This window comes from Diabrotica undecimpunctata, chromosome 7, assembly GCF_040954645.1.
Source record: "Diabrotica undecimpunctata isolate CICGRU chromosome 7, icDiaUnde3, whole genome shotgun sequence".
Classification (NCBI taxonomy): domain Eukaryota; kingdom Metazoa; phylum Arthropoda; class Insecta; order Coleoptera; family Chrysomelidae; genus Diabrotica; species Diabrotica undecimpunctata.
In genome coordinates, this window is record NC_092809.1 from 58,607,351 (window position 1) to 58,634,523 (window position 27,173).

The following is a 27,173-nucleotide window of genomic DNA, read 5'->3' on the forward strand; positions in this document are numbered from 1 at the left end:
CACACGCCATGATAACAGCAAAAATCTCCTGTTAGTGATTCCATAGTAAATCATGAGGGAAAAACCAGGAAAAAACCTCATAATACTATCCCGACATGGTAAGTATTTGGTCATGCATTTAGTTTACTTTCAATAAACACCAAATTCGGATATTATATGTTTGTTATTTAAAAAAATATAAATAAAAATATAAAAAATATAAATAAAAATATAAAAAATATAAATGAAAGATATAAATTCCTCGACAGAGTGTTGTAGGATCTGGTTACCTATATTAAAAGAGGAAGTTATTAAAAGGAAAATACCAGTATATTAAGTCGGTAACATATAGAGGATACGTCATTTATATTTTTTTAAATAACAAACATATAAAATCAGAATTTGGTGTTTATTGAAAGTAAACTAAATGCACGAACAAATAGTTACCATGTCGGGATAGTATTATGAGGTTTTTTCCTGATTTTTCCCTCATAATTTACAATGGAATCACTAACAGGAGATTTTGACTGTCATCATGGCATGTGTTTGTCTTTTTAAAGACGAATTACATGCTATGATTATTTTTGACGGATATTCTCAAGTTAAAGTTGATTTCAGGTAATCGAATGTACCTTACTAAAGTCGTCCCAGGAACGCAACTCAACAATATTGGCAATATTATTTTAAAATCGTCTACTTTAAAACGTATAATGTATGTCTGAATTGTCAATATAAATGAGTCAGATAAAATTAAATTATTAGAAGAATTTTTCACCAAGTAACAAAAAAACAAAATTTGTTTAATTCACTAATGTTTGTATTTTGAGAACGATTTCCGAAGTGGAGATTGAAACGTCAATAAACGTACTTTAACCTTTAATTGTGGCTTATTCCCATTTAAATATTAATAATATATATTTATATCGTATTTATAAATATATAAGTAATTAGTAATTTTGTCAGTATTTCCAGAAATAACAGCGAAGCTGTTAACAGTGTATGTTTAAAAATATAGATACCACCTCTACCGTTATGGATACCGTTAGGTAATGATTGATCTTTGAACAAAAGTCAATAATTAAATGATAATTTATTGGTTTGTTCCACTTGTTCCTACATAATGTTTTAAGAACTGATTCTGAACGAATTCTGAACCAATAATACATCGTGAGAGCGCATGTCAGATTCAGAGATGTTTCTAATTTTATACTCGCTAAATCGCAATCGCAATAATTTAATATTGGCATTTTTTTGGGCGTTTGGTCTTGGTGTTCGGTGGTTTGGTTTTGATTATTATGACGCATGTTTTATTTTGCATGATTCTAAACAGTCTAAACTGTGAACATTCTAAATTTTTGTTGTAAATAGGTCTATTCTTTGAAACTAAAATTTTGTTAATTTATTACTATTTTTTTACATATTTTTTATTTTTTCTAATGATTTTCTAATATCAATAGCATCATTAATTTTTCGTTACTACTGGAATTGTTTAATCAATGAAAACAATGGGTATAAAATTGTGATAGATATATAAATAACATTGAATTTCACATTTTTCGCATTTTTTAATTAACAAAATGTAATTGGTATGTTTCATTTAAATAAAGGATTAAAAAATTTCAAACATTTTCAGTCCATCATCAGTGATATTTAAACATTTGCACTGTCTAAAAACCTTCAATTACAAATTTAAATATAATTTTAAATGCAAACCAAAAGGTTTTAAACCGAATTATCAGTTTTTTTGCAAATGTTCAAGTAGATATCGTTGAAAGACCGAAAACGTTCTGAAATTTTTTGGATATTTTTATTATTGTATAAATACTCAATTAGCCAGTGGCGCACCCAGAATTTGTGTTAGGGGGGGTTTGAATTTTTTTTATGCTACCTCTATTTTGAGTCCCTAAAATTTGGGTTTTAGTTTAATTTAAAGTACTAAAGATAGCGGTGCCAAAGATTCAGGTATCTATTATCCTGCCTACCAGCTAAAACCACCCTTACTTGTGCGCAGTTCACTGTCGCATGTACCGTACTCCGAAAGTGGGGTGGCCACTGTACGGCTGACGACATTTTTGGAACACTCCCTTCTCGTATCTAGATCTTATCTATTGTTCTGAAGCTATTTTCTTGTGGCATTTTAAAGTAATCACTATTTTAATGGGAATAAGCCACAATTGAAGGTTAAAATAAGGTTATTGACGTTTGACATTAATCCAACTTCTAAATACAATACATTTTGGAGACGGCTATCGCCGTATTCCAGTTCTCCTCCGCCAATCCTCCCGGTCCAAGGCATGTTTCTCCTCCAAACCTCTCGATTCCATCGCTCTTCTAATTCTTTCATTCCATGAGCGTCGAGGTCTACCTCTTTTTCTTCTTCCAGGGGGCTTCCATTTGTGAAGTTGTTGGGGCCAACGTTCGTCAGGCATTCTCAATAGATGTCCAAACCATTTTGAACCTCTTCTTTCTATTCTGTCAATGACCGTTTCTGTAGCATTCATGTTATTTCTTATAGATTCGTTGGTCTTCCTTTCCTGCCTTGATGTTCTAGCACTTCTTCTCAAATAATCCATTTTAACTGCCAACAATCTTCTCTTCAGGTCTGGATTAATTGTCCATACTTCAGAGCCATAACAAAGAACTGATTCAACCATGATTTGCCCTATTCTTTTTTTGTTTCTTTTGGAAATGTTGTGACCCACCATAAGGAGTTCAGACATCCTACAATTTTACGCCCCTGATTAATTAGTGTTTAATTTCGGTTTCTTCCAAGCCGTTCTTAGCAATGAGTGGACCTAAATATTTAAAATTTTCCACTTGTTTGATTTCCACGTCCTCGTCTATTAACACTTCAAACCTTGCATCTGAATTGATAACTAAGTAAATGTTCTGTTTTCTTCATGCTCTATAGACGCTTTATCATAAATTTTAGATCATAAGAATCTTGAGCTAGGATGACTTGGTCATACGTAAAGTTCAGGGAGAACAGTACGTCATTTTCTATGGGGATTCCCATTCCCTGGCAGGGGTTTTTCCAATTTTGGAGGACTGCCTCAATATATAAATTAAACAGTATCATTCTGGGTGACATACTGCATCCTTGTTTTAGTCCTTTAGTTACTTTTATTGGCTCTGATAGTCTATATCCGATTTTTAAGTAAGTAGTGTTATCCCTGTATACTTGTGTGATTATTCCTAAAAGGTATGGACTAATGTCGATTTGTTGTTAAGCTTGCCACAATTTAAGTCTTGGAACTGTGTCATACGCCTTTTCTAGGTCGATAAAGGCTAGATGTACTTCGGTACCAACCGCTATTCTTTTTTCTATTAATTGTTGGAGTATAAACAAATTATCAGTACAAAATCAAAGATCAAAAATTTAAACGTCAATAAACTTATTTTAACCTTCAATTGCGACTTATTCCCATTAAAATAATAATTAGATCTTATCTCTGTCGTTAGCTCGGTTGGTGTTTCGCTTCTTCTTCTTTCTTTTTAATGACTGCTCGGATGTAATTGTGAACACTATTCCATCCCTCCGTATTTCCCGTCATCTTCACAATCATCTCTCTTACAGTTACAGGGTTCATACCTATTTCTTTATACATTCTGTTTCTCTCCACTGTACATCTATTACACTCCAGCATTGTGTGAGTAACAATGTCGGAATATTCGCAGTATAGGCATTTATCTGTATCTGTCTTTCTGAACCTATGAAGATACGCCCTAAAACAGACAATCTACCCAGTCCCTTCGGCTCGAGATCAGCATCTTGGTCCACTGGGCAACATCTTCCTTGTTGTTCCACTCTTCTTGCACTCTTTCCATTGATCTTTCCCTTCCTTCTTTTTTTATAGCTGTTGTCAAATGCTCTCTTCTGTCATAGAGATGTCTCTTTTCTACTGCTAACACATGCAGAACACAACCCGTGATAGTCCACAAGGCAGCCGCAGATACAGTCCTGTAGGCGCATGCTAATCGCAACAGACTCGTTCTGTCTACTTTTTCATAAGCCTAATATTAGGTATCGATATCTAAATATAATGAAAAATATTATTAATTATTGTGTATTGATTATTGTGTATTTATACAATAATACAATAATTATTGTGTTCTACATATTTAAAGTGGTAATTTAATTATTCAATCAGCGTTTTGGATTTTTTATTATCATTCATATGGATCATCATATTATTTTTATTATATCTTATTTGGATTTTATTTAGTATTATGTGTGAAAGAGAAGTTACATTTTCCTACTATTCTTTATAAATTGTTTACTTTATAGGCCCTGGGGGGGTTTAACCCCCAAAACCCCCCTGGGTGCGCCACAGTCAATTACACAAGAAGTTTTATACTTCTTTGTAAATTTTTTTCGTAAATTGTTTAATTGTTTGCTCTTTTTTATTCTGTGGTTGTAACGAAAACTAAAAAAGTCTTTTTTATTGTCTAAGGGTTAGAACTTTAAAATGCTCTCGATAAATAATATGTACTTTACTACAAAATTTAGATTTTCAAACAAATAAAACGTATGTACAAAAGTTTTTATTTTTACAATGACAGCCAACATTTCAAATTTCAAACTAATTATATAAAAAAAAAACTATTCTTTCTGTAAATTTAAATTAAATTAAACAGTTAAATTTCAATTTAGTTTTACTTGATGTGGAGTAGGCATGTGATCGAAATAAAAAAGAAGATAGCACACATATGTGTTAAGTTGGACACAGCATGAGCATATTATTCTAGGTTAAGTAGAAGTAAGACAACTGTTACTGTTATTAAGGTGGTAAAAAAGTTCATAGAAAAATAAAAAAACAAATTTCATTTTTGTCCTCACTTAAGAAATATTTTTATAGCTGCCACAAATAGGTTCTAATACCAAATATTAGAACTACTAATATAAAAGTAATCTTGTCTTTATTCTTTATAATTAATTATGGATTATCAGGAAGAACAAAAAAATGAAATTGAAGCTTTAGAATCAATTTATTATGGAGATTTTGAAATACTCTCATCTGAACCTCTACATAAATTTTCGATACCAATAAAAACAGAAGAATTTGAGCCTGAAACCGATAATGGTTTGAGTTGTGATCTTGTAATTACATATACTCCAAAGTATCCCGAAGAAGCACCAATAATTGAGCTAGAAAATTTTGAAAACTTTGATGATGAATACGAACAGTTACTTTTAGATTATCTTAATGAACAAATTGAGGAAAACTTAGGTATGGTTATGGTATTTACTTTAGTTTCTAGTGCACAGGAATGGTTAAATGTTAAATGGGAGGAAATTAAAAAAGAAAAGGATGAACTGGTAGCAAGGCGACTTAAAGAGGAGGAAGAGGCAGAATTAAAACGATTTGAAGGAACTGAAGTAACAGTGGAGACATTTATGAAGTGGAAGAAGCTGTTTGAAGATGAGTTAGGTAAGCAAGAATATCACTAACTTACTTATACTATATTAGTATTACCGTACAAAACTATCAGGTAGTTTATATACTCATAAGTTAGGTTTTCTAAAAACCTTTTTTATCTTCGTAATCATTTATGCTTATTAAGATAAGGGAAGAGCCTCCCAATTAAATATCATTGAATATTTCTATGGAACATAGATAATATTCCTGGGCTTAAATATTTTTATAGAGGTATTGTACTAGTTACAATATTCTGAAGTAGCTCATACCCAATTTTTAACTGTAAGTAAAACAATGGCACAACTTTTCTATGTAAGGTTTTGGTGTAGATAAACCAGTGGAAAGATTTTTTCATGCACTGTAGAGAAATGTTTTCAGTAGATCTTGGGTTTTGTTGACTTATTGGTTGAATGTTTACTGAATGAGATGATTACGATGACTGTAAAATGATAAAAGCTTGCAGAATGTTACTTGAACAGAACATCCATTTTGATAAAACAATTTTATCATTTGCATGTGTTGTTGTATGCTATATCCATCCATGGTGATTTGGCAAAACAGGTCTTTGTCATTTTGACAGATGTAGCTTCAACAATATGGCTGCTACTTACTGCCAAAGTTAAGACGTCTCTATTGGAAGACCTACTCTCTATATTATGCGGCACTGAGTCCTAGGGGATGTCAAGAGTAGGTTTTGTTGGCAGATGGTAAAACTAGAAATTTTTAAAAATCATGACAAAATTCGTTCCAGCTTTTCTGTTAAAACAGAAACTGCAAAAATTACTGCTATAAAGTGTGATCAAATACTAGTGCATGGTGTGAACCTTAAACATATGAATGGAAAGAAGATGCCTTTTTAGGGAAATGTGTTAAAGTAAAAAGGGTTAATTACGAAGATTTTATTTATTCATTTATTGATAACGAACGGGACAAACCTACTGTAAAAATTATACAAAAATGTAGCATTAAAGAAATATACAATATGTAAAATTACAATAAAATATACATGAATACAATAATTACACACATCTTTAAACATTTTGCATACTTCATTTGTTACATAATACATGACTCATGTGTCATGATATATATGTTAAACAAATCTATCTCAAGAGGTAACTGATGGAAAGAGGAAGAGAGGAACATGGAAAAGTGAATTCTGATGCAGTGAACAGGAAGGACTATAAACACAAATTAGTTGAAGGAATTCAGGAGAATGGATTATTCCATTAACAAGATATAAGTCAAAGTTAACTCTTCCGGCAAGAAGATCATACTATAGTCGGTTTGCTATTCCCAGTCCGAACTGTCTAGTGAATTTAGTAATTACTTTTTTGCGAAGTTAGTTACTTTTTGACAGACTAAAAGTGGCTGGAAATTACTATACAACCAAGCACACATACTCATAGCCAATATTAATAGTAAACAAACTAAATAGTAAATAAAATAGAACTTTGCGAATTACCGACAATGAATATTTATTTATCTGCACCATATAATAAATATTTATGTTAAATTATAACAACTAAAATATATTTTTTAAATATAGACTACCCAAAATTTGATGGGTTTAGTATACACTTCCACTATTTATAATAATTCTTCTTTTTTTAAAGAAAGAAGCCTGCAATAGTAGGATACTTGAGCTATTAATACTGAGAAGTAGGAATTGTTGTGTTGTAGGTTTCCGACAATGAATCTGTCAAAATATGCCCGAGCTAAGCGAATGGAGTTTAGAATAAAAATATGGACTACAAAATTTAAAAGTATAGTACATTAGAAATCTTCTTTGAACTCTCTCTAACTATTCGATACATACACTAGTAAAAGAAAACCAGATCACAGTTGAATTTTCAAGTTACGAGCAGACAAGAGAAAAGTATAGAGTTTTTGCAAGCAAGCTGTTTTATAGCCTTGTTTCATATAATATCTATATATAGATTGAAGGACAAATTTCTCTCAAAAACCACACCTAGATCTGTGACATTATTGACCCTCTCAATTAAAATTTTCTCTAAATTATAGTTAAAAACCATAGTCTCAAGAGATCTATAAAACTGGATCACCTGACATTTTTCACAATTAATAATTAATTTTTTATTTACACACCAGTTTGCAAAACGGTCCAATGATTTCTGTAACCCAGAATAATCTTCAATAATATGAAATAATTTTGTCATCTGCATTTGCTAAAACTTCACAGTCCATCAAGGATCTGATCATCATCATCAACAAAAACCGCAAAGAGATGAGATCCTAGATGGGCACCTTGGGGCACTCAAGAGCTTCGAAAATATTCAGTTGAAGTAAAGCCCTTCAGTTTGACACACAAAGATCAGTTTTGCATATAATTTTTCAACCAGTAAAGAAGTTCTCCAGACACACCAAAAAATTCCAGTTTATGCAATAAAAGGCAATGATATACCCTGTCTAATGCTTTAGACAAATCTATATAAAAGGAATCCACCTGATGACCATTTTCCAATTCATTTATAATCTTATAAGTGTAAATTAGTAGATTGCTAGAAGTTGAACAATTAGGTAGAAAACCATGCTGACCAGTATGAAGCTGATTCTTCATATTAACTACCAAAAATCAGTCCCTAAAGGTTAAAAAATTTTAGGAATAGCAGAAAGAATTTTAATGAAGCAATAATTAGAAATCAATGATTTATCACCAGATTTGTTTATAGGCTTAACAAAGGCTCCTTTAAATTGTGATGGAAATTGTCCCTTGGTCAGAGATTTATTAAAAATATGCCACAGGAGTCTACATAAAGAGAATGCACAATTCCTTAAAAACAAGACAGATATTATATGTGAACCAGGACCTTTATTGGTGTTAAGACACTGTAAGCACCTTGGAATATCAGAAATTTTAATAGTTAATAGTGTAATATGGCTGTGACTGATATCAGGCCTATAACTCTACTCATCTAGGCAGGAAAAAGAAGAATTATGGACATTGCTAAAGAAATTGGCAAAAACATTAACAATTTTTAGGAAGAATCTGTTTGACTCTGATATTATGTGGCCATGGAACTAAGCAGATGATCAAGATCTGGTGTTATTCGCTGTGCCAAAGTTCTCATCGCCTAAAAAAACAAAATGGAAAATTTTCTTTCTATTTCCTGGCAACATATGCTTCAATGATGGCTGTATTGTTTATTGAATAGTCTTGTGGATGTTTCATTCCTGAAGTGAAGAATTAGAGGATGGTTATACTTAGTATACTTGGTCATCTTCAGGCCATCTTCATCAATAATAAAACCATTCAGCAGGTTTTTTGTGTCACCTAACGCAATTACACTACCTTAGTCAATTAATATTGTTCTGAAGCTATTTTCTTGTGGCATTTTAAATTAATTTATATTTAAATGGGAATAAGCCACAATTAAAGGTTAAAATACGTTTATTGACGTTTCAATTTCCACTTCGGAAATCGTTCTCAAAATACAAACATTAGTGATTTTGTTTGTATTTTGAGAACGATTTCCGAAGTGGAAATTGAAACGTCAATAAACGTATTTTAACCTTTAATTGTGGCTTATTCCCATTTAAATATAAATTAACTTAGTCTATTAGCTAAAATTAGGATAATCATTGATTTGAAACCTTATAACATTTGTCCTGAAAGTTTTGTCACAAAAAATTTTTATCAGATTGTTTTTAATGAAGAAATTTATTTAAACACTAACTAGTTCTCATAGCATTATAACAGAATACTTAACTAAACTATACTATCGAATTATGTGAAGTGGCCCATTCTGCTCTACTGGATGCAAATTTCTTCAAAAATCTCTCATGAGGTCCTGGACGAAATTCAGATCTATTTCTCTCACTTTTTCTTAAATTCGCTGTCTTAATTGTTCTTCATCTTTTCCTACCCACCCTCCATGATAAATCTTCATAGACAGTAAAGCACAAAAATCCTCTATTGGACAAGCCTGGAGCAAGTTTGGCAGATTATCGTTTTTGGGAACAAAAGGTATGCAGTTTTGGGTATCTCTTGAATAATGGCATGATGCTATTATATAATGGTCCAAACATGATATCGCCATTAGCATGATGCTCGTTGCCAAACTGAAGCAATTTGGAAAGACAGTTATCAATATAGCTCTGACTATTCAAAGCTTCACCCCTCACTCTTTCTACAAAAGGCCAGGATACACTCCTGATAGAAATTGCACACTAGACAAGGATTTTGTCTGCAAATTTCGCTGTATGTTTGTATCTAACATTGTCAGGGCATTCTTCTATGTTGTCCATATAAAATCCATTGTTTACCCTCATTTTAGAATTACTCAAAGTGAAATATTTTTCATCATCTAAAATAAAAAAAATTTCACTAACAGAGTGTACCCGCCTCATTTGATGACAGCATGTTGGTATACGAAGGAGTTGCGCATGAGAGTATTTGGGGCACTTATATCGATTTTGATATTTAAAACCATTCCTTCTCAATTCCAACAATATTGTACTCTTAGATTATCTGTATTAACAAGCCAGTCTCCTTGTTGACATTCCAACCTGGTTTTTTGCTCTTCTTAGCAATCTCTCTGACCTCTGTGCAATAAATGCCTGTGGTCTTCCACTTTTTGGGAGATTTAGACATGGTATTCCTTGCTCGCACTCTGCTTTCATTCTGGAATATTCGACAGATTTCAGCTCTAGGTACATGTCCAACCAACTTTTAGATACTTTTTCTTATCTCTAGTTTATACAAATTCTCAAAGCAAAAATGTCTAAATAAATAAATCTCAACTGACAGTATACAAAGTAAACAAACTTTTGTTTCCAAAGGTAACTTGATATTGTTTTGTAATGTTTGAAATTGTTCAACATCACTGATGCAATAATTTATGTTAAAGCAGCTTTTTATGAACTGACATTAGAGACAGTCAGTGCTTGCTGGAAGAATTTGTGGAAAGAATCTAGCCAATATCAAAGTAGAGATTCGAAACCCTAAAAGTGGGATTCCAAATTTGATTTCAATGTGTCAGAGTTGCAAGAAACGGGATAAATATAATTAAGTTTGCCAGATGGGATAGGATTTACAAGAAAAAATAATACATAATGGTAATATGCCCCACTTATTGGTTGTTAATTTAAAGTTACCAGAATGATCACAGATCACAGTTTTGCAGATCCTGCAGCCAATCTTCAGTGAGATAAAAACAAAAAAGTAAACAAGCCCCTATCACAATGTTTTTTTTTTCAAGTAAAAAACAAATCTTAAAGATTGGAGAGATTGTCTAATCAATGTCGCCTGGATCCCCAAGCAATATAATGCACCAATTTGAAGCTGAGTTTTTTTCTATTTTCAGATGATGATTCTGACTAACGTTTCCTTGTATTATTATTATATTTGTGAGGATCCTTCGCCACGTTTTTCTATTTCTCCATTCTTACTTTTTGATAGTTCTATCCCCCCTTGTTGCCTTTATTTCACTTATCCATGTTAATGCTGGTCAACTTAGCCTTCTTTTTTGAACAGGTTAATAATTAATAGCTTTTTTTCAGTCATCTATCATCCCCCATCCTCTTTGTGTGCACATAATATGAAATGCCTTATTTCTATTCTTTATGGTGTCACCAAAAGTGTATCAAACACAACCAGATACAATTGACCAACTACACCGAAGAATGATCTCAGAATGCCGAATTATTGATCAAAGGATGTTGCAAAAAGTGAAGAAACAAGAAATAGACTGTATTACGGCCAAGAAATACATGGGAAACATTTTGAACACCTTTTACATTAAAATAAGCTTTAGCTTTTAATTAACCTGCAATTTGTTTATTGACTGTGATAAATATTTTTTACTCCTATTAAATATAAATACTCCTGTAAATTTTCGACCCACAGTATTAACATTTTTGAAATCAGTATATTAAAAGCTTTTAAATGATGTGTCACATTGTTTTGTATAAAACTTAATGAGGTCGCTGGTTAAATGATAATAGATGAATAATTATAAAGATAAAAATGCAGTATTTTGTTTGTAAATCAATTAGCGAAAAATAGCAAATATAACTGTCAATAAATTAAGAAATTAACTGGTCTTACTCATTATTGTTGTCTGTACAAAGAATATAGACTTACCCTTTGAAATATTGGAATCGTAGCCAAGGAAATCTCGTTGGTACCGCGTCGGGGCGCCGGCCGACGCTCGATGGCGAAAAACTATCACACGAGGTCCGTATAGTTCGATGTATTGAGATGAAGTGTCTTGAGATTGCAGGTCAGAAAAGAATCTTTTGGCCGTTGGGTAGAAGAGGGTACATCAATAAATCACCCTATTGTATTGTGATTTAGAATGCGATACTTTAAGTTAATTGAGACCGTAATACGAAACCGTACACACGTGTGCATATTTGTGACACAGAATACAAAAGAGAAGTCAAATTCTCCGCACTTATAACATAATACATGAGACAACCAGTTTAGCAATTTTACGAAATAACCGGAAACAATATGTTTTACCAAAGTCGTTAGAATACATAGCATTATATTAGATCACATTACAGTACCGTAATAGAAATATTAATAGTAAAAATATGAAAAGAAATAGTATATACTTTCCCAAACATTCTCCCGCGCCAAAAACGAATGTTTTTTAAGAACAGCTGAAAATATAAGTGTAAAGAATAGACATGAAAGATCGATATACTAATAAAGAACTAAGTAAGAATAAAATATGAATTGACAAATAAGCGGCGGTCATATTTTGACCACAGAACATTGTTGGATGTCATCTGACCCTGTGCTCAGATTAACAACGCGTACAATGCCCTCAATTAGAAAAGAATAGCGTCGAATCAGTAGAATTTTTCGACCGACTAAACTAGAAAGACTGTGTCATACACAATACCGTTGGCCCATTTTCCTATAAGAATTCCGTGGGGTGCGAAAAGACAAGAAGAAGAATAGCGTCGAAATCTCGGCGTGGTGTCCCATTTTAAGTCTTCAATGACAGCCGGGAAGTAATATTTCGACGAGTTCCACGGTAGGAAAATGCCAGTTTGGTGAAAATTGTAATAATTGTGCCAGTGATAAAACACGACTAACACAATCAGAGAGGTGTTGATTAGAAGGCATTTGATGCCGAGTAAAGTGTGGTATCAGTTCTTGTATGTGTTTAATACGATTGCCAATTTGGGGTAGAAAAATTAGCTCAAGAGAGCGCAATCGTCGATATCGGAATCGAAATATCGGAAGATCGGACGAACAACCCTTTGACAAAAGTGACTAGATCAGCCAGCATTATGGTTGCCAGGAGTTCCAATCTTGTCGAGACAGAGCGAGCATGAAAATTGGACTAGACTCGTTGACAAAAGTGACTAGATCCGTCAGCAGTATAGCTGCCAAGAGCTCCGATCTCGCGATAGATGTTCCTGTCTAGATATAACACCAGAAATGTAACACATACAAGTACAGAGGTCAGATGTATCTGTTTAGATGTTTCATCATCCCAGGATACATTGAAGTACCACAACGGTTTTAGAAGACGTTTGACTAGCAAAAAGACATGGAAAATGAATAAAAACAAGAGGATAGCAACAAAAATACGACTGATTTACAAACGAATGGCCCGCTTTGTGAACGGTTTGTCAAAGGGACAAGAAGAATGAGAAAAGAAATCAGTCGTAGGATTCCATTTTAGGCCCAGTACCGTAAAAATGAAAGGTTCCTCTTTGCCAACGAACAACATGTCAAAATGCGTAAGCCAAAGCCTGAAAATAATTAGAGATGGTTGCTGACGTTGTCGATTTGTCTAGCGTAAAACCATCGAGCTTTAAAAACTAAGCGTTACTCTTGTAGAGTTTATAAGCGAAATAAAACGAAGAAGTACTGTTAGTAACGAAAGGTAGCAAAAACTCTTGGAGAGGTTTAAAAAGTCCGATCTCCAGAGAACCCCTTTTATAGTTCCAAAATTCCTTATTTACTTTAATTTGTCGATACGTTTGCTTCATATCGCAAATAAAACAACAACGAAGATATCGAAAATTAAGTAAAGAACGAGATGCCCTTTTAGGACCAGTATCAAAAGCGTCGATTAGCGACACACCTCGAACGTCATATAGATTGGCGTCGAAGCTAGTACGAATTTTGGATAAAAGAAGCGAAATAAAAATTTGTTTTTTGAAAACTGTGTGAGTTATAAGAAATAATCGATTTAAAATCGGATTCAGAAACCGGCATCATATGTTGAGAAGTAACAAAATCACAACATATGTCTCCTTGAGATTCGGAAGTTTCCTGAAACGATTCTCTAGCATACAAAATGAACATATGCATAAGAATAAAGAATAAGTAGCGAATATAAACAAGAGAAAAATGTAAATATAGAGGATTGGGTTGTAAAAACGGTGGAATAACAGAAAATCGGCTTGTTAATTTTCAAAACATCAACAACTGAGAAATATCCTTCACGAGCTTCGTCGTGTTGGGACAAAACTAACAGGTGCCTACTCTTTTCGACTTCCCAAAACCTTTGTAGAAAATATCTATGTTTGTATACATAGAAGTAACGAAAGATGTGAAATAAAATATAGAATAAGTCGTAGAGACTCGCCCTTATAGAACATAATTGAAAATGATTTCTAAGACCACAGGATGATTTGGTTCGCCGAGAATTTTGACCAGAATTTACGAAACGAAAAACCAATTCAATCCCTGAGTATTTCTTTAAGATCTGATTGCCAAAATGCGTGATTTGGTAGATTACGGAAATAAAATTGGCTGTGGAGCCTGTATCTAGCAGGATACGAATTATAAGAAAGATGCGGAAACATATTTGATCTGTATCAACTATGTGGAAAGAAACAGACGAGGACATTAAATGTGGTTGTGTAGCAAAATAGAAATGTTAGTATTTGAAGAAGTGATTGTCTAAAGGAACATGATGAATTTGAGCGTTGGTTAACAAACGAAACAAAACTCGAGACCGTGATTCGCTAACCGTGCAATTCGTCGTTTCGAATGAGGTGGAATCAGGCCACGTACACAAGAATGATGTGGATTAACCAACGAAAAAAGTTCTTGAAGCCGTTTAGTCACAAAAAATACAAACAGTTATATGACTCATAAGAACTGGAACACAAGACACATTTAACACCTTGATTAGCTACCTTAGGGTGCTTTGTGGCACTAACGAAACCACAAGTAACGGAGATTTTATCGAAATATTGAAATAAGACAGCGACAATCGAAAGCGAGTAGAAGAAGACAATAAATTCAATCGAAACAAGGTTGTGAGATTTATGAAAATCTACCCTGGCTACGAATAATAATGAAGGCGTGTGGTTTTGATACTTGAATGCGTTTCATAGGCCTCCTTGAATCTAGAGAATGCCGAGTATGGCGCGAAAAGTTGGATTTGTTCATTTTGTTGAGCATTGTAAGATACAAGCACGAAAGAGAGGACAATGCAAACATAAATTAACAAATCAATACGAAGAGAATATCTAGATTTAAAGAAGTGAACGATTTTAAACAAAATCAATTGCAAACAAGTGAGAATATTGATAAAAAGGTAAGTAACGCAAGGTATAGTAACAAGCAAAATCGAAAGAAATGTGTTTAAGTTAACAAACAAGACGTACAGAATGAGTTGGAAAGTATTGTACAAGTAGAACAAAAATAATTCATAAAAATCAACACAAAAACAATGTAAATATGTAAAACAATAAATCATAAATGTAGTATAATCAATGTATGATATTAATCAAAATATAATATAAAAGTATTTACTGATATTATGAATTAAAAGTGTAAATAAATTTAAAAAATTGCTGTGTAAATATGATCCAATTTAATTATGTAAATTAAGTTTTAAAAATAATGCCGAAGGACCGAATCAAAGTTAAATTGAAAAGAAACAAAAAACAATTAATTAAAATGAATTAATTGAAACACAATGAAATTAATTGAATCAAAGTCAAAAAAAAATATTATTTATCATCCGCGCTCGAAGTGGCCAAATGTTTTGTATAAAACTTAATGAGGTCGCTGGTTAAATGATAATAGATAAATAATTATAAAGATAAAAATGCAGTATTTTGTTTGTAAATCAATTAGCGAAAAATAGCAAATATAACTGTCAATAAATTAAGAAATTAACTGGTCTTACTCATTATTGTTGTCTGTACAAAGAATATAGACTTACCCTTTGAAATATTGGAATCGTAGCCAAGGAAATCTCGTTGGTACCGCGTCGGGGCGCCGGCCGACGCTCGATGGCGAAAAACTATCACACGAGGTCCGTATAGTTCGATGTATTGAGATGAAGTGTCTTGAGATTGCAGGTCAGAAAAGAATCTTTTGGCCGTTGGGTAGAAGAGGGTACATCAATAAATCACCCTATTGTATTGTGATTTAGAATGCGATACTTTAAGTTAATTGAGACCGTAATACGAAACCGTACACACGTGTGCATATTTGTGACACAGAATACAAAAGAGAAGTCAAATTCTCCGCACTTATAACATAATACATGAGACAACCAGTTTAGCAATTTTACGAAATAACCGGAAACAATATGTTTTACCAAAGTCGTTAGAATACATAGCATTATATTAGATCACATTACAGTACCGTAACAGAAATATTAATAGTAAAAATATGAAAAGAAATAGTATATACTTTCCCAAACACACATGATGTACTTTCTTATTTAAAAAATTAAATTTATGACTGTCACCTCAAGAGGGATTGTGTAAAGTTCGAAACATTGATGCTATAGTATATTACGATTATTTTAAAAATCGACCTGTCCGAGCGTTTTGCTTGCGTGCTAAAAATGAATAAGTTAATAGGGGAGGGGGTAACACTTATTCCAGAGCATGGTATATATTATAAATTGCCCTGCCTGAACATACACTTTTCAAAGGTTAGCGTTTGTCAAAACATTAAATAGCTTCTTCAAGGGCACGGTATCGTAAGCTTTTTTCAGATATATAAATATGAGATGATAGGTATATTTCGAGTTTTATATTTTTCTATTATCTGTTGAAGATTAAATATATCCATGCACGATCATTCTGCCCGGAAACCATTTTTGTTCCTCTATTTTATCATATTCAGATTTGTGGTCGCCTTAAGGAGGCAGTCATTAAATAAATCTGCTAACATCCTGAAGATTTGCCGTTTTATGATTCCTCTTATTATCATTTTAATCTCATTTACCGATATTTTCTCCACTCCTTCTATTGATCTGATTTCCCTATTTTTCCTTTAAATTAACTTACTTCTATTCTCTGTTAATAGTGCTCTGTAGTGTTCTTTCCAGTCTTCACTACTTATTAATTCCATGTTACCACCTTTTCTTTCTTTTCTAAGAGTTTTATGGTCTTCCACGCCTGTGAAATCCTTGTTCCTCCTAGATATATCTTTATCTCATCACATTTTTCCTCCCATTTTTCATTTTTACTTTTTTTACCCCTATACAACTTCTTATCCGTTTATCTTTTTAGTCTTCAGTAACTAGCTAAGTTTGATAAGCTTTCTTTTTTTCCTCCATTAATTCCTTTATTTCTTCTGACCACAGTTCGGAGATTTATTTCTGAACTAAATTTTCATCACATATCAGTTGACCCTACAAACTGTAAAACCCATTTTTTTTAGTTTTTTTTTTGCATATGTATGTATAGTCAAATATTAAATTGTTTTAGGTATTACTAAGAAGAGGGAGTTACTAGAAAAAGAAGGAAAGAAACTCACAGGACGAGAATTATTCATGACTGACAACACCCTTAATGAATCAGATCTTAAGTTCTTGGATGAAGGAGATGCGGTAAAGGTGGATGAATCGTTATTCCAAGACTTGGATGATTTGGATATAGACGATGATGAAGATGATGAGGACTTTGACCCTGATAACTACCATAGCGATTCATCTCAATGAATAAATTATTTTGTACTTTTATCTGTTAATATTTTTTAATACAGTTATGTTATACATAGAACAATCTCAAAATTTTACCTGAGCAACAAACTCGCCCCTTATTATGCCCAAAAACTGTTTATTTATGGCATCTCCGATGTGGTTTAATATCTCCTGAGTAAAAATCACACAATTTTGACCTCTACAGAGAAATTCGTTGTCAAATATAACTTTTAAATGAGTATTCAGTATTAAACAATGATATAGAATTTTTCACATAAAAATGAGTGCACGTCATTCAAGATTTACGACCTCAGAACCCCACAGCGTTGCTAGAATTTCAGAATAGTTAATAAGCCAGGAATGTTTAAAATGTTTAATTCAATATATTCTATGTCAAATATTTAAGAATACAATATACTATACTAAAATTACAATCAAGATGCAATAGAAATAAACAAACTAAGACACTTAAATGTTACGAGGAACACTCCCGAATCATGATTTACAATGTATAAACTTTGTAAATGATGATTTGGGATTTATACAATGCATGTATAGGGTTTCTCATTATATTTTGACCCCCCACTTATTTTCCTTTAATTTCGGGAATACAAAAAAAAGTTTCAAATAAAAGTTGTATTATTTTATCTGTACCGACCAACAGTGTAGCAACAGACCAAATTTTGTGTACAGGGAGTGTCCAAGTTTTGAGTAGCCCTGCATTTCCTGATTACAAATATATAACATAGTGTAGCATTAGTTTTGTTCTATAATGGCGTATGGTACTACTATACTATACTAAGATAAGACCAAAATATATTTAGAAAAAAATATCTTTAGAAAGTCAACAAAATTAATGACTTACAATACTACATTTAAGATACAATACTACATTTAAGATTACCATAGATGCTCAAAGTGTCCTCCATTGTTATCAATGCATAAGTAATATCTTCGTCTCAAATTTTCTAATGCGTCAGATATTGTCTTATTATGACCATTTAAATTTTCAATTTCCACGCGAACTTTTGCCGTGATAGTGTTAATATTTGTATTTGAATCAAAATACACTTTTTTCTTTTAAAAACCTCCATAAAAAGCTATCACATGGTGTTAAGTCGGGACTATTTGGTGGCCATGTAATGGTACCCTTATTGCCGATCCACACATTAAATTGATTATTTAAATGTTCTTGAACGGCTACAACATTATGTGGCGGTGCTCCATCTTGTTGCCATATCATACTATTCAATTAATTTTGTGTATAATTTTGATTTAATAACTCATCTACTTCTGTAATGACTGTGTCCAAATATGATTCCCTAGTTAATTTATAATCATAAAACAATGGTCCAACTAATTTGTTTTGAAATATTCCACACCACACATTTATTGATTTTCTTTCTGACTTTTATTTGCTTAATTTTTCTTTTTATATTATTTTTCTGTTCCCACGAATACCTATTTCTTCTATTAAAAATGACTGAAGTTGAAAAACTTGATTCATTTGTCCATAAAATGTTATAAAAATAATTAGGATCATTGTTCAAATTTGTCAGCATGTCTTGACAGAACTGTAAACGCTTTCTCTTATGAACATCGGTAAGTTCTTGTACCGGTAATATTTTGTACGGCTTATAGTTGTGCTTTTCTCTAATGCATTAGTAGCATTGTTTAGACTAGTTTCGGAATTTTCTAAAATAAAAATGTTATTATGGATTTAATCTATTATTTAAATATTTAATTTTTATCTTCAAAGTAAAGCAAAGTATTGAGATCTTCATCATCATTTCCTACGATAGTACGTTTCTTCCGTTCAAATATTTTTTCATTTATGACATGACGATAATTACATAAAAATGTATTTGCAGAAGGAGTATTCAGGAGTATTCAGGAGATTCGTACCTACTACTTGACATTGTGATCGTTGTTTGTTCGTTGTTTGTCCAACCTTTTTTGTGGTAATATGGCCGAGAAAAGGAAGAAAAATGTAACAATGGAAGAAAAGTTTCGTTAGTTGAAGAGGCTAGATGCTGGTGAAATGGCTAAGAAGGTCGCTGTTGAGATGGGTGTAGGAACTAGCATTGTGAGTGACTGGAAAAAATCTAGAAACAAAATTAAAAAACCCAAATGGATGCGCATGCTTCGATGCTTCTTTTTTTGTGTCGTATTTTTCTCAAAATTGTGATATTTCATTAGTTTCCCAATGCCAGGGCCTACAGAAACAGTAGGAGTAATGTTTGTAGAGGTTGGTAGGGTTAAAGGCGTTTGTATAGATCAGTTAACACAATTACTGTATGTGAATTAATTTTGATATAATACAAGAAGCAAATAATCTTAGGGATTCCAGGTTAGGTGGGTTAACTTGCTTGTGGACTGAAATGGATGGTTTATTAGGGCTAGCTGGTTGGGCTTGGGGTGTGTAGGTTTGAAATTGTTGGATTTGGGCCCAAAAATGGATTTGTGGTCAAGAAACAGTCTCTCGCAAGTCGAAAGTGATTCTCCAATATGTGCGTCATTCATCTTCCTTCTCCTTATTTAGCCAATTTTTTGGTGCGTTCCGGAGAGGTTTCGTATTTCATTCCGTTGAGATCCACATCTTATTTAAATTTAGACAGACACTCTTATTTAGGATTAAAGTTAATCTGATATTTTTGAATTTTAATTGCCTCTTTGAACATAGATGGATATTATAATAAATGTGCATAATGAGTGGTTTCAACTGTTGAGATACGTCCTTGTTACATGCTAGATAGAAAGTTATGTCCTTACTTAGTTTTATTAAATGACACTTTCGTCCTTGAACGTCAAGAGTGCGATCAGGAAGATATTTATAAAAAAAACCCCGGTTTTCGTCCGTGTTAAATTATATTCCTTGAGCGATAGTCATTTAAAAGTACATCAGCTGGCGAAGTGGAACTGAGTGACAACACAGACAAGACCAAATTCATGGAAGTGTCACACAGAAACTGCGATAACTCTGATATCAATTCTATATCGATGGATGGGGACAATCTGAAGAGGCTAAAGTACTTCAAGTACTTAAGCACAATACTGATAGCAACAATGAAGTTAAAAAGGAAATATCAGCGGGAAATAAGGCTGCGGGAGCTTAAAATCAAAATTACTGCGAAGAAAATCTAAAACTAAGAATCTATAATACCAGTAGTATTACACGGTGCGCGGCTTGTTGCCTAACACTAAAAGGGCAACAACGCCTTCTCACTTTTGAAAACAAAATATTAATAAATATCCTAGGGACCAAGCAAGATTCTGAAGGTAATTGGAAGATTCGGGCAAACGTAGAAATTAGAAACCTCTCTAAACAACCCCTAATAACAAGCATAGTTAGATTCCGGACTTGCATAGATGGATAATGTTCTGAGAAGTATTGAGAGAGTTTTCAGAAATACAGCTGTATCGACGCCAGTCGCTCACCGGGTCGGCCGCGACGAGGACAACATCAAAAGGGACTTTCAGGAGCTCGATGTATCTACAGGGAGGTTAAAACTCATCCTAAATACTTAAAGGGCTGTATCACCATTGAAAGTACATTTAGTTCGTCGGCCCATTGGAAACAAATGGAAATATCCACGCTAGTGCTCTCTCGGCAGATTTTTTAATATATGATGTGTCGGCTTTTGAAATTTGAGGGCCACTCCTCACTTGCTACAAATTCCTCAATCACGAGAGATTTAGCAAAAGACATTTTCCTCAAGATGAAACCGCCTATGGGAAAGTTTTCTCATAATTATCGATGCCACTTAAGCAAGGACTCTTTAAGACGAGTAAATTCACCCTTTATGTGGCTTTATCGTAGAATCCTAAAGATATCCTATACCGTCCACGTTACTAACCAGGAAGTTTTATTAAGAATGCAAAAAGGAAAAGAGTTGTTAACAATACTGAACATTGTTAACAAAACTGAATACCTCGGTCACATCATGAGGAACAGCAAGAGATATGGGTTGCTGCAATTAATTCTTCAAGGAAAAGTAGATGGAAAACCAGCACCAGGAAAGCGAAGAATTTCCTGGCTGAAAAATCTACGTACATGGTTCAACACAACAACCACAAATATTTTCAGAACCGCAGTTTGCAAAATACAGATTGCCATGATGATCGCCAACATCCGAAACGGATAGGCACTACAAGAAGAAGAAGACGAAATTTACCCTGGTGTGACCTTTTCCTATTCGCAATTAAGGTACTCCTGGTGAGGCGTACTCGTGATCTTTGTTTTTTTTAATCCTTCATATTGTTGATGGTAAAATGATGAATTATTCGGCGACATCTCTGTTTAATTATCCATCCTCTACAGCTTGATTCACATGCTTTTTGCACTTATGGAAACACATTTGCTCTTTGTGAACTCATCTTAGATTTAATAATACAAATAAAGTATTAACATAACCCACTTTAACGTTGGAAAGTTGAAAAAAGACTGTGAATACTTTAATATCTATTATATTTTTAGTATTTAATATTTAGTATTTTTCAAGGGACCGGGATACAACTTCAAATTAACGAGTGTCAAATTACACAGGTCGATAAAATTTGACCAATATTCGGACCCAGAGATCAGAATATACTTTTCAGAAGGTTTTTTGTGTGCTAAATCTGAATCTGAACTTGCCTAAAAGTGCAAAAATAGCGGGTTTTGATCGTTTTTGAGCTTCTATAGCATTGTAATATAAGTTTTCTCTTAAAACTGTTATAACCATCTTAAAGTGTAATAAATGACGTTGAGTTTACTCAGATAGTTTCTTTCTTCGCTGAGATATCGCATTTTCAAGCTTTTTAGTTTAAAAAAACCTACAAATCATATGATTATAACAGTACAATGGAAAATCTAAACTTAGAAATCCCAAACTCATAAAACCTTATTTCAACAACCTCAAATCTGACAACCCAAATCTGACAACCCAAATCCAACAATTTAGAACCCACACACCGCAAACTCAACCAGCTAGCCCCAAGAAACCATCCCTTTCAGTCCACAAGCAAGCAAACCTACCTAACCTGGAATCCCTAAGATTAATTGCTTTTTGTATCATATCAAAATTAATTCACATACAGTAATTCTGTTTACTGATCTATACAAACACCTCTAACCCTATCAACCTCTAGAGACACAACCCCTACTGTTTCTGTAGGCCCTGGCATTAGGAAGTTAATGAAAGATGACAATTTTAAGAAAATATGGCATAGAAAAAGAAGCATCGAAGCAGGGATTAGTTTTAAACAAGTTGTCTACAATTTTCTAGGAAATCGAGATGCAGAATACAAAACAATCGTATCAACAATCCTAAAAAAATTCAAAAACTAGTCCGCTTGAAATTACACATTCTGTTTTCTGATTTAAATTATTTCCCAGAAAATGAAGGTGCATTCAGCGATGAGATGGGAGAGCGATTTCACCAAGACTTCAAGCAGAACGAGTGTCATTTTCAAGGTCCTTGGGATGTACGAATGATGGCAGATTACTGCTGGTCAATTACGAGAAATGGCGTTTCAGTTGAACACAGACATAAGACACTCAAACAATAGTTTATTTCATTTCATTTCGTTCTTATCATTTACCTATACCCATTTAAAAGAGAAAGACTTATACTTTAAGGTGTTATATGCTTATTATTTTAGGATAAAAAAATTAACGAGTCTACATAAAAAGTAAAAAGACAGTTAAGATTTGATATCACTTATAGTGAATCTGTATATCCGCTTATACGTATTTCACCCTAATAGGGATCATCAGAGACGGCTATTCACAGACAGATTTGTGAAAACAAATCTTTCCTGTCTTGGGAAGCAACTCTAACATGGATTCGTATGGACGCAAATAGCGACATCTGATAATAAATCCGTAAACTAATTTTTCGAAACCAAATTCAGATTTATGCTTTAATATGTGCCTTCTAAGAATTGCAAGGCAAAACAGACGTTGATAAAAATGTTAATAGAGATATGGGGAATCTAAAATTGCATTCCACAACATATCTCCTCAACTAAGCAAAAATCCTTAGCGGTTTGGTTTCTAGTACTCATAAAGAGTATACGTCAAAATCTCATACATAACCTCAAAAATTACCAAGAACCATAGACATATAGTACAAATAGACTGACTATTGCAATAGAGTCCCGTTCCTCCAGTGCGACAGAGAAAACTGAAGCACAGCAGTCCCAGCGTCTCTTTCTAATGGGCCGAGTTTATCGACGTGACCTAAATGACCAATCGGAAGGACCTGTATTGCAACAGTCAGTCTATGTGTCTATACCAAGAACCTCTATTTTTGCACGTTTAGGTTAGAATATCTCAGAAACCAAAGCCAATTTGGGCTTTTACAGCTTAGACTCGTATTCAACCCACCAAAAACATTCGGAAAACTATACTCTGTTCTCTGGGTCTCAGGCTTGTTGACCTGTGTTTTCGAGAGTTGACTGTATCAAATCCGCAGGTCCAATGTGGAAAAAAGGGCATTTTTTGGATTATTAATGAGTAGATAATGGACTATAAATAGATAGATAGTTTTATCAAGTTTTCACAAAATATGTAATTGAGTTATAAAAACTAAAAGAAAGAAGGATACAACTAAAAGGAGGCGATAAAATTCATATATATATATATATATATATATATATATATATATATATATATATATATATATATATATTTTTAATAATTAAGTAGTCATCTGAATTTTCTCTTATTTATACTTAATTATTAAAAGAATATATATATATATATATATATATATATATATATATATATATATATATATATATATATATATATATATATATATATTCTTTTAATAATTAAGTAGTCATCTGAATTTTCTCTTATTTATTTATCTTATCATGTAACATATTAATCGGATATGAGCTGAAGTAATGCGGAAAACAAGCAGGAATCAGCTCAATATCATAACAGACTGCCTTAATGGACATGGCCAGTCAAGGGACGCCTGCATAAAAAGGGACTGTGAGCTACTTTACAGCTTAGATGCAGCGAGACGGAAATCATAAGGCCCAAATGTTCAAAAATGTTTAGTTATTTTTTTTAATAACTTTTTTATTTCCATTTTAAAATAAAAAGTAATAGGCATAAAGTTGTACACAATTTAATTTTTTACAAATAATGTCTAATAAGAATTTCTGTAGCGTTGTTAGTTTACAAGACACAGCGTAAAACCCTTTGTACCCCTTTTTCCAAGAGGGCCGCCAAAGGACAACCTTGACGATCTCACAAACTTGAACTTAATCTTATTCTTATCCAACTCCCCACACATAAAAAAATAAACTAATATAACTTTTCAATGAACTATTAGAATGTGGTAGATAGGTAATGTATAAGCTAAGGCTAAAGCTAAATGACATAATGTGAATGTGGGAACTGGTCGTGGACCAAGTTCCAGTCCTGTGGGTTAAGGACGATACCTATCGAAGTAAAAGAAAGAAAATAATGCAAAATGATATGATGATGGTGTAAGCAAAGCATACGTAGAAAATCTGTTTTGCGATAATGTTGCTGGGAGATGCAAGACAAAGCAGCGAGGAATATAAGGAAGCAAGGAGGGTTCTTATAAACAGACTCCTGTGAAAAAATAAAGCTTTTTAAGGCAATATGTTGAGAAAACTAAATGTTTAAACCAACAGAATGAAATCATGAGATAATTTTAAATTAAAATGTTTCTTAACATTTAACACAATGCTTGATGCGACTGGCGATTTTGCATGGCAGTTCATCCACCGCTTCCACCCAATGCTGCCTTCATGGAAGCATTACCCGTGATGTGGGATCGTTTGTAATGTGAAAGTTTAAATTCAGCGTTTTTTATGCATATTTCAAATGCCTCTTATTTTTTAAACATTTTTATCTACGACGTCCAGATTCTTGGTAAATGGATGTTTTCCGTTTCCCCCTACGAGGGTGGTTTTAGGGGGAAGCCGGGGGCAAACTTTTTTATACGTTTCTTGGGATCCCAAAGTTGACATCTTGTAGTGCCTAGTGCTGGTTGTTATGTTGAACCACGTACCAGGAAATTCGTCGCCTTCCTGGTTTTCCTTCTTTTCCTTGTATAATTAATTGCAGCAACCTATATCTTTCACTGCTCCTCATGATGTATTCGATTTTGGATGTTTTTAATGTGGTTAACAACTCTTTTCCTTTTTGCATTCTTAATAAAACGCCCTGGTTAGTAACGTGGTCGGTATAGGATATCTTCAGGATTCGACGATAAAGCCACATTTCGAAAGCCTCAATTTTATTGCAGGTAGCGTCTGTGAGAGTCCACGACTCAACTCCGTACAACAGTATAGAAAATATATAACATGGGTAACCCGATTTTTATGGGTATTGCTAAATAATGGCATTTGAATAATTTTTTTTCTTTTTTTTTAGCTTTTTACTCTTTCTATTGGTTGACCATTTACACTGATTCTTTCAATTTGCTGTTCCTTCTAAGAGATCATCATACATTTTGTTTTCTTAATGTTCAGTGAAAGTCCATATCTCTGACTCACTTCTGTGATTATATTCATTAACTCTTTGAGGGCTTCTTAACTGTTAGCGAATACCATCGTGTCATCCGCGTATCTGATGTTATTGATACATTCTTCGTTAATTGGAATTCCGGCTTCAACACCCTCTACTGCTTATTGAAAGATTTTCTCAGAGTATATGTTGAATAGCAGGGGTGATATTATACATCCCTGTCGGACCCCACGTTTAATTTTGATATCATCTTCTTCCAGTTGATGATTGATTCCAGTAAAGATTGCTAATAATTCTTAGATCACCGGTGTTTATTTCAATCATTGTTAATACCTCCATCAGCTTGTCGTGTTTTACTATATCGAACGCTTTATGGTAATCAATGAAGCATGCATAAATATCGCAATTCACATCTCTACATCGTTGAAATACACAGCCTCTCTCGTACTCACTGCGTTCCGAAAACCAAACTCTGTATGGCTGATTTTTTCTTCGTATAGTCTATATATATATCCTTTGATGTATGATTTCTAGAAATAACTTTAAAATGTGGCTCATTAAGCTGATGGTCCGGAAATCATTGCAGGATACGGATTTTGTTTTCTTTGGTAGAGCAATAAACGTTGACTTCAGCCATGATCTTGGTATTACTCCGTTTAAATATATGTCATTGAATATTTTTGTTAGTCGTTGAGTACCGTCAGCGTTAAATAGCTTAATGAGTTCAGCATATCCATTGTCAGGTCCAGGAGCTTTGCAATCTTTTAGTTGTGATATTGCTTTTTCCCCACTACATCTGATGTGATTGGTAAGTGGTCATTACATATGTAGGATGGAGGCTATTCGGACCTATTATAATCAAAGAGTTCTTGTATGTATTTGGTCCATATGATTATTTCTTGATTGTTATCTGTGATGATGTTGCCCTGTTGATCTTGCAATTTGCTGTGTTGGATTTTTGAAGACCAGCTGCTTGTTTACCTTTTTATGCATACTCAATGTATTGTGTTTTTGTTCTAACAACTCTATCTCTTCACAGTAAGTTTTTAACCAATTTTCTTTGGTCTTTCGTATTTCGGTTCTTATAGTGTGTCTTTTGTTTCCTTATCTTTTAGTCTTCTCATAACACAGTTTTGTTACTATTCTTTTTTGTAACATCTTTAAATCTAAACCTAAATTTACCAATAACAGGAATATGATCTCAGCATCGGGGTAACTTTTAACTGATAGGCATCCATTAAGGAATCTCTTGTTAACCATTATGTAATCAATTTGATTCCTTATTATGTTTCCTGGTTCATCTTGCGGAGAGACCAAAGTATACAAACATCTTGGTGGTAGTTTGAAGAATATATTTAGTATTGCAAATTCATCTTTCTCTACAAA

General features: G+C 33.2%; 1 protein-coding gene across 1 annotated transcript; it reads left to right on the top strand.

The window, feature by feature from the left end:
- Window positions 1-4,916: 4,916 nt before the first annotated feature.
- LOC140445387 (RWD domain-containing protein 1-like) lies at window positions 4,917-17,625 on the top strand. Its single transcript, XM_072537368.1, has 2 exons — window positions 4,917-5,411; window positions 17,076-17,625. The coding sequence occupies exons 1-2, from the start codon at window positions 4,919-4,921 to the stop codon at window positions 17,306-17,308; spliced, it is 726 nt and encodes a 241-aa protein (XP_072393469.1). The 5' UTR covers window positions 4,917-4,918; the 3' UTR covers window positions 17,309-17,625.
- Window positions 17,626-27,173: the final 9,548 nt, after the last annotated feature.

Bases quoted from the DNA above. Each gene is read 5' to 3' on its own strand.
- LOC140445387 (XM_072537368.1), top strand. From the start codon at position 4,919: ATGGATTATCAGGAAGAACAAAAAAATGAAATTGAAGCTTTAGAATCA. The intron at 5,412-17,075 runs GTAAGCAAGAAT...AAATTGTTTTAG, and splicing joins GCTGTTTGAAGATGAGTTAG to GTATTACTAAGAAGAGGGAG.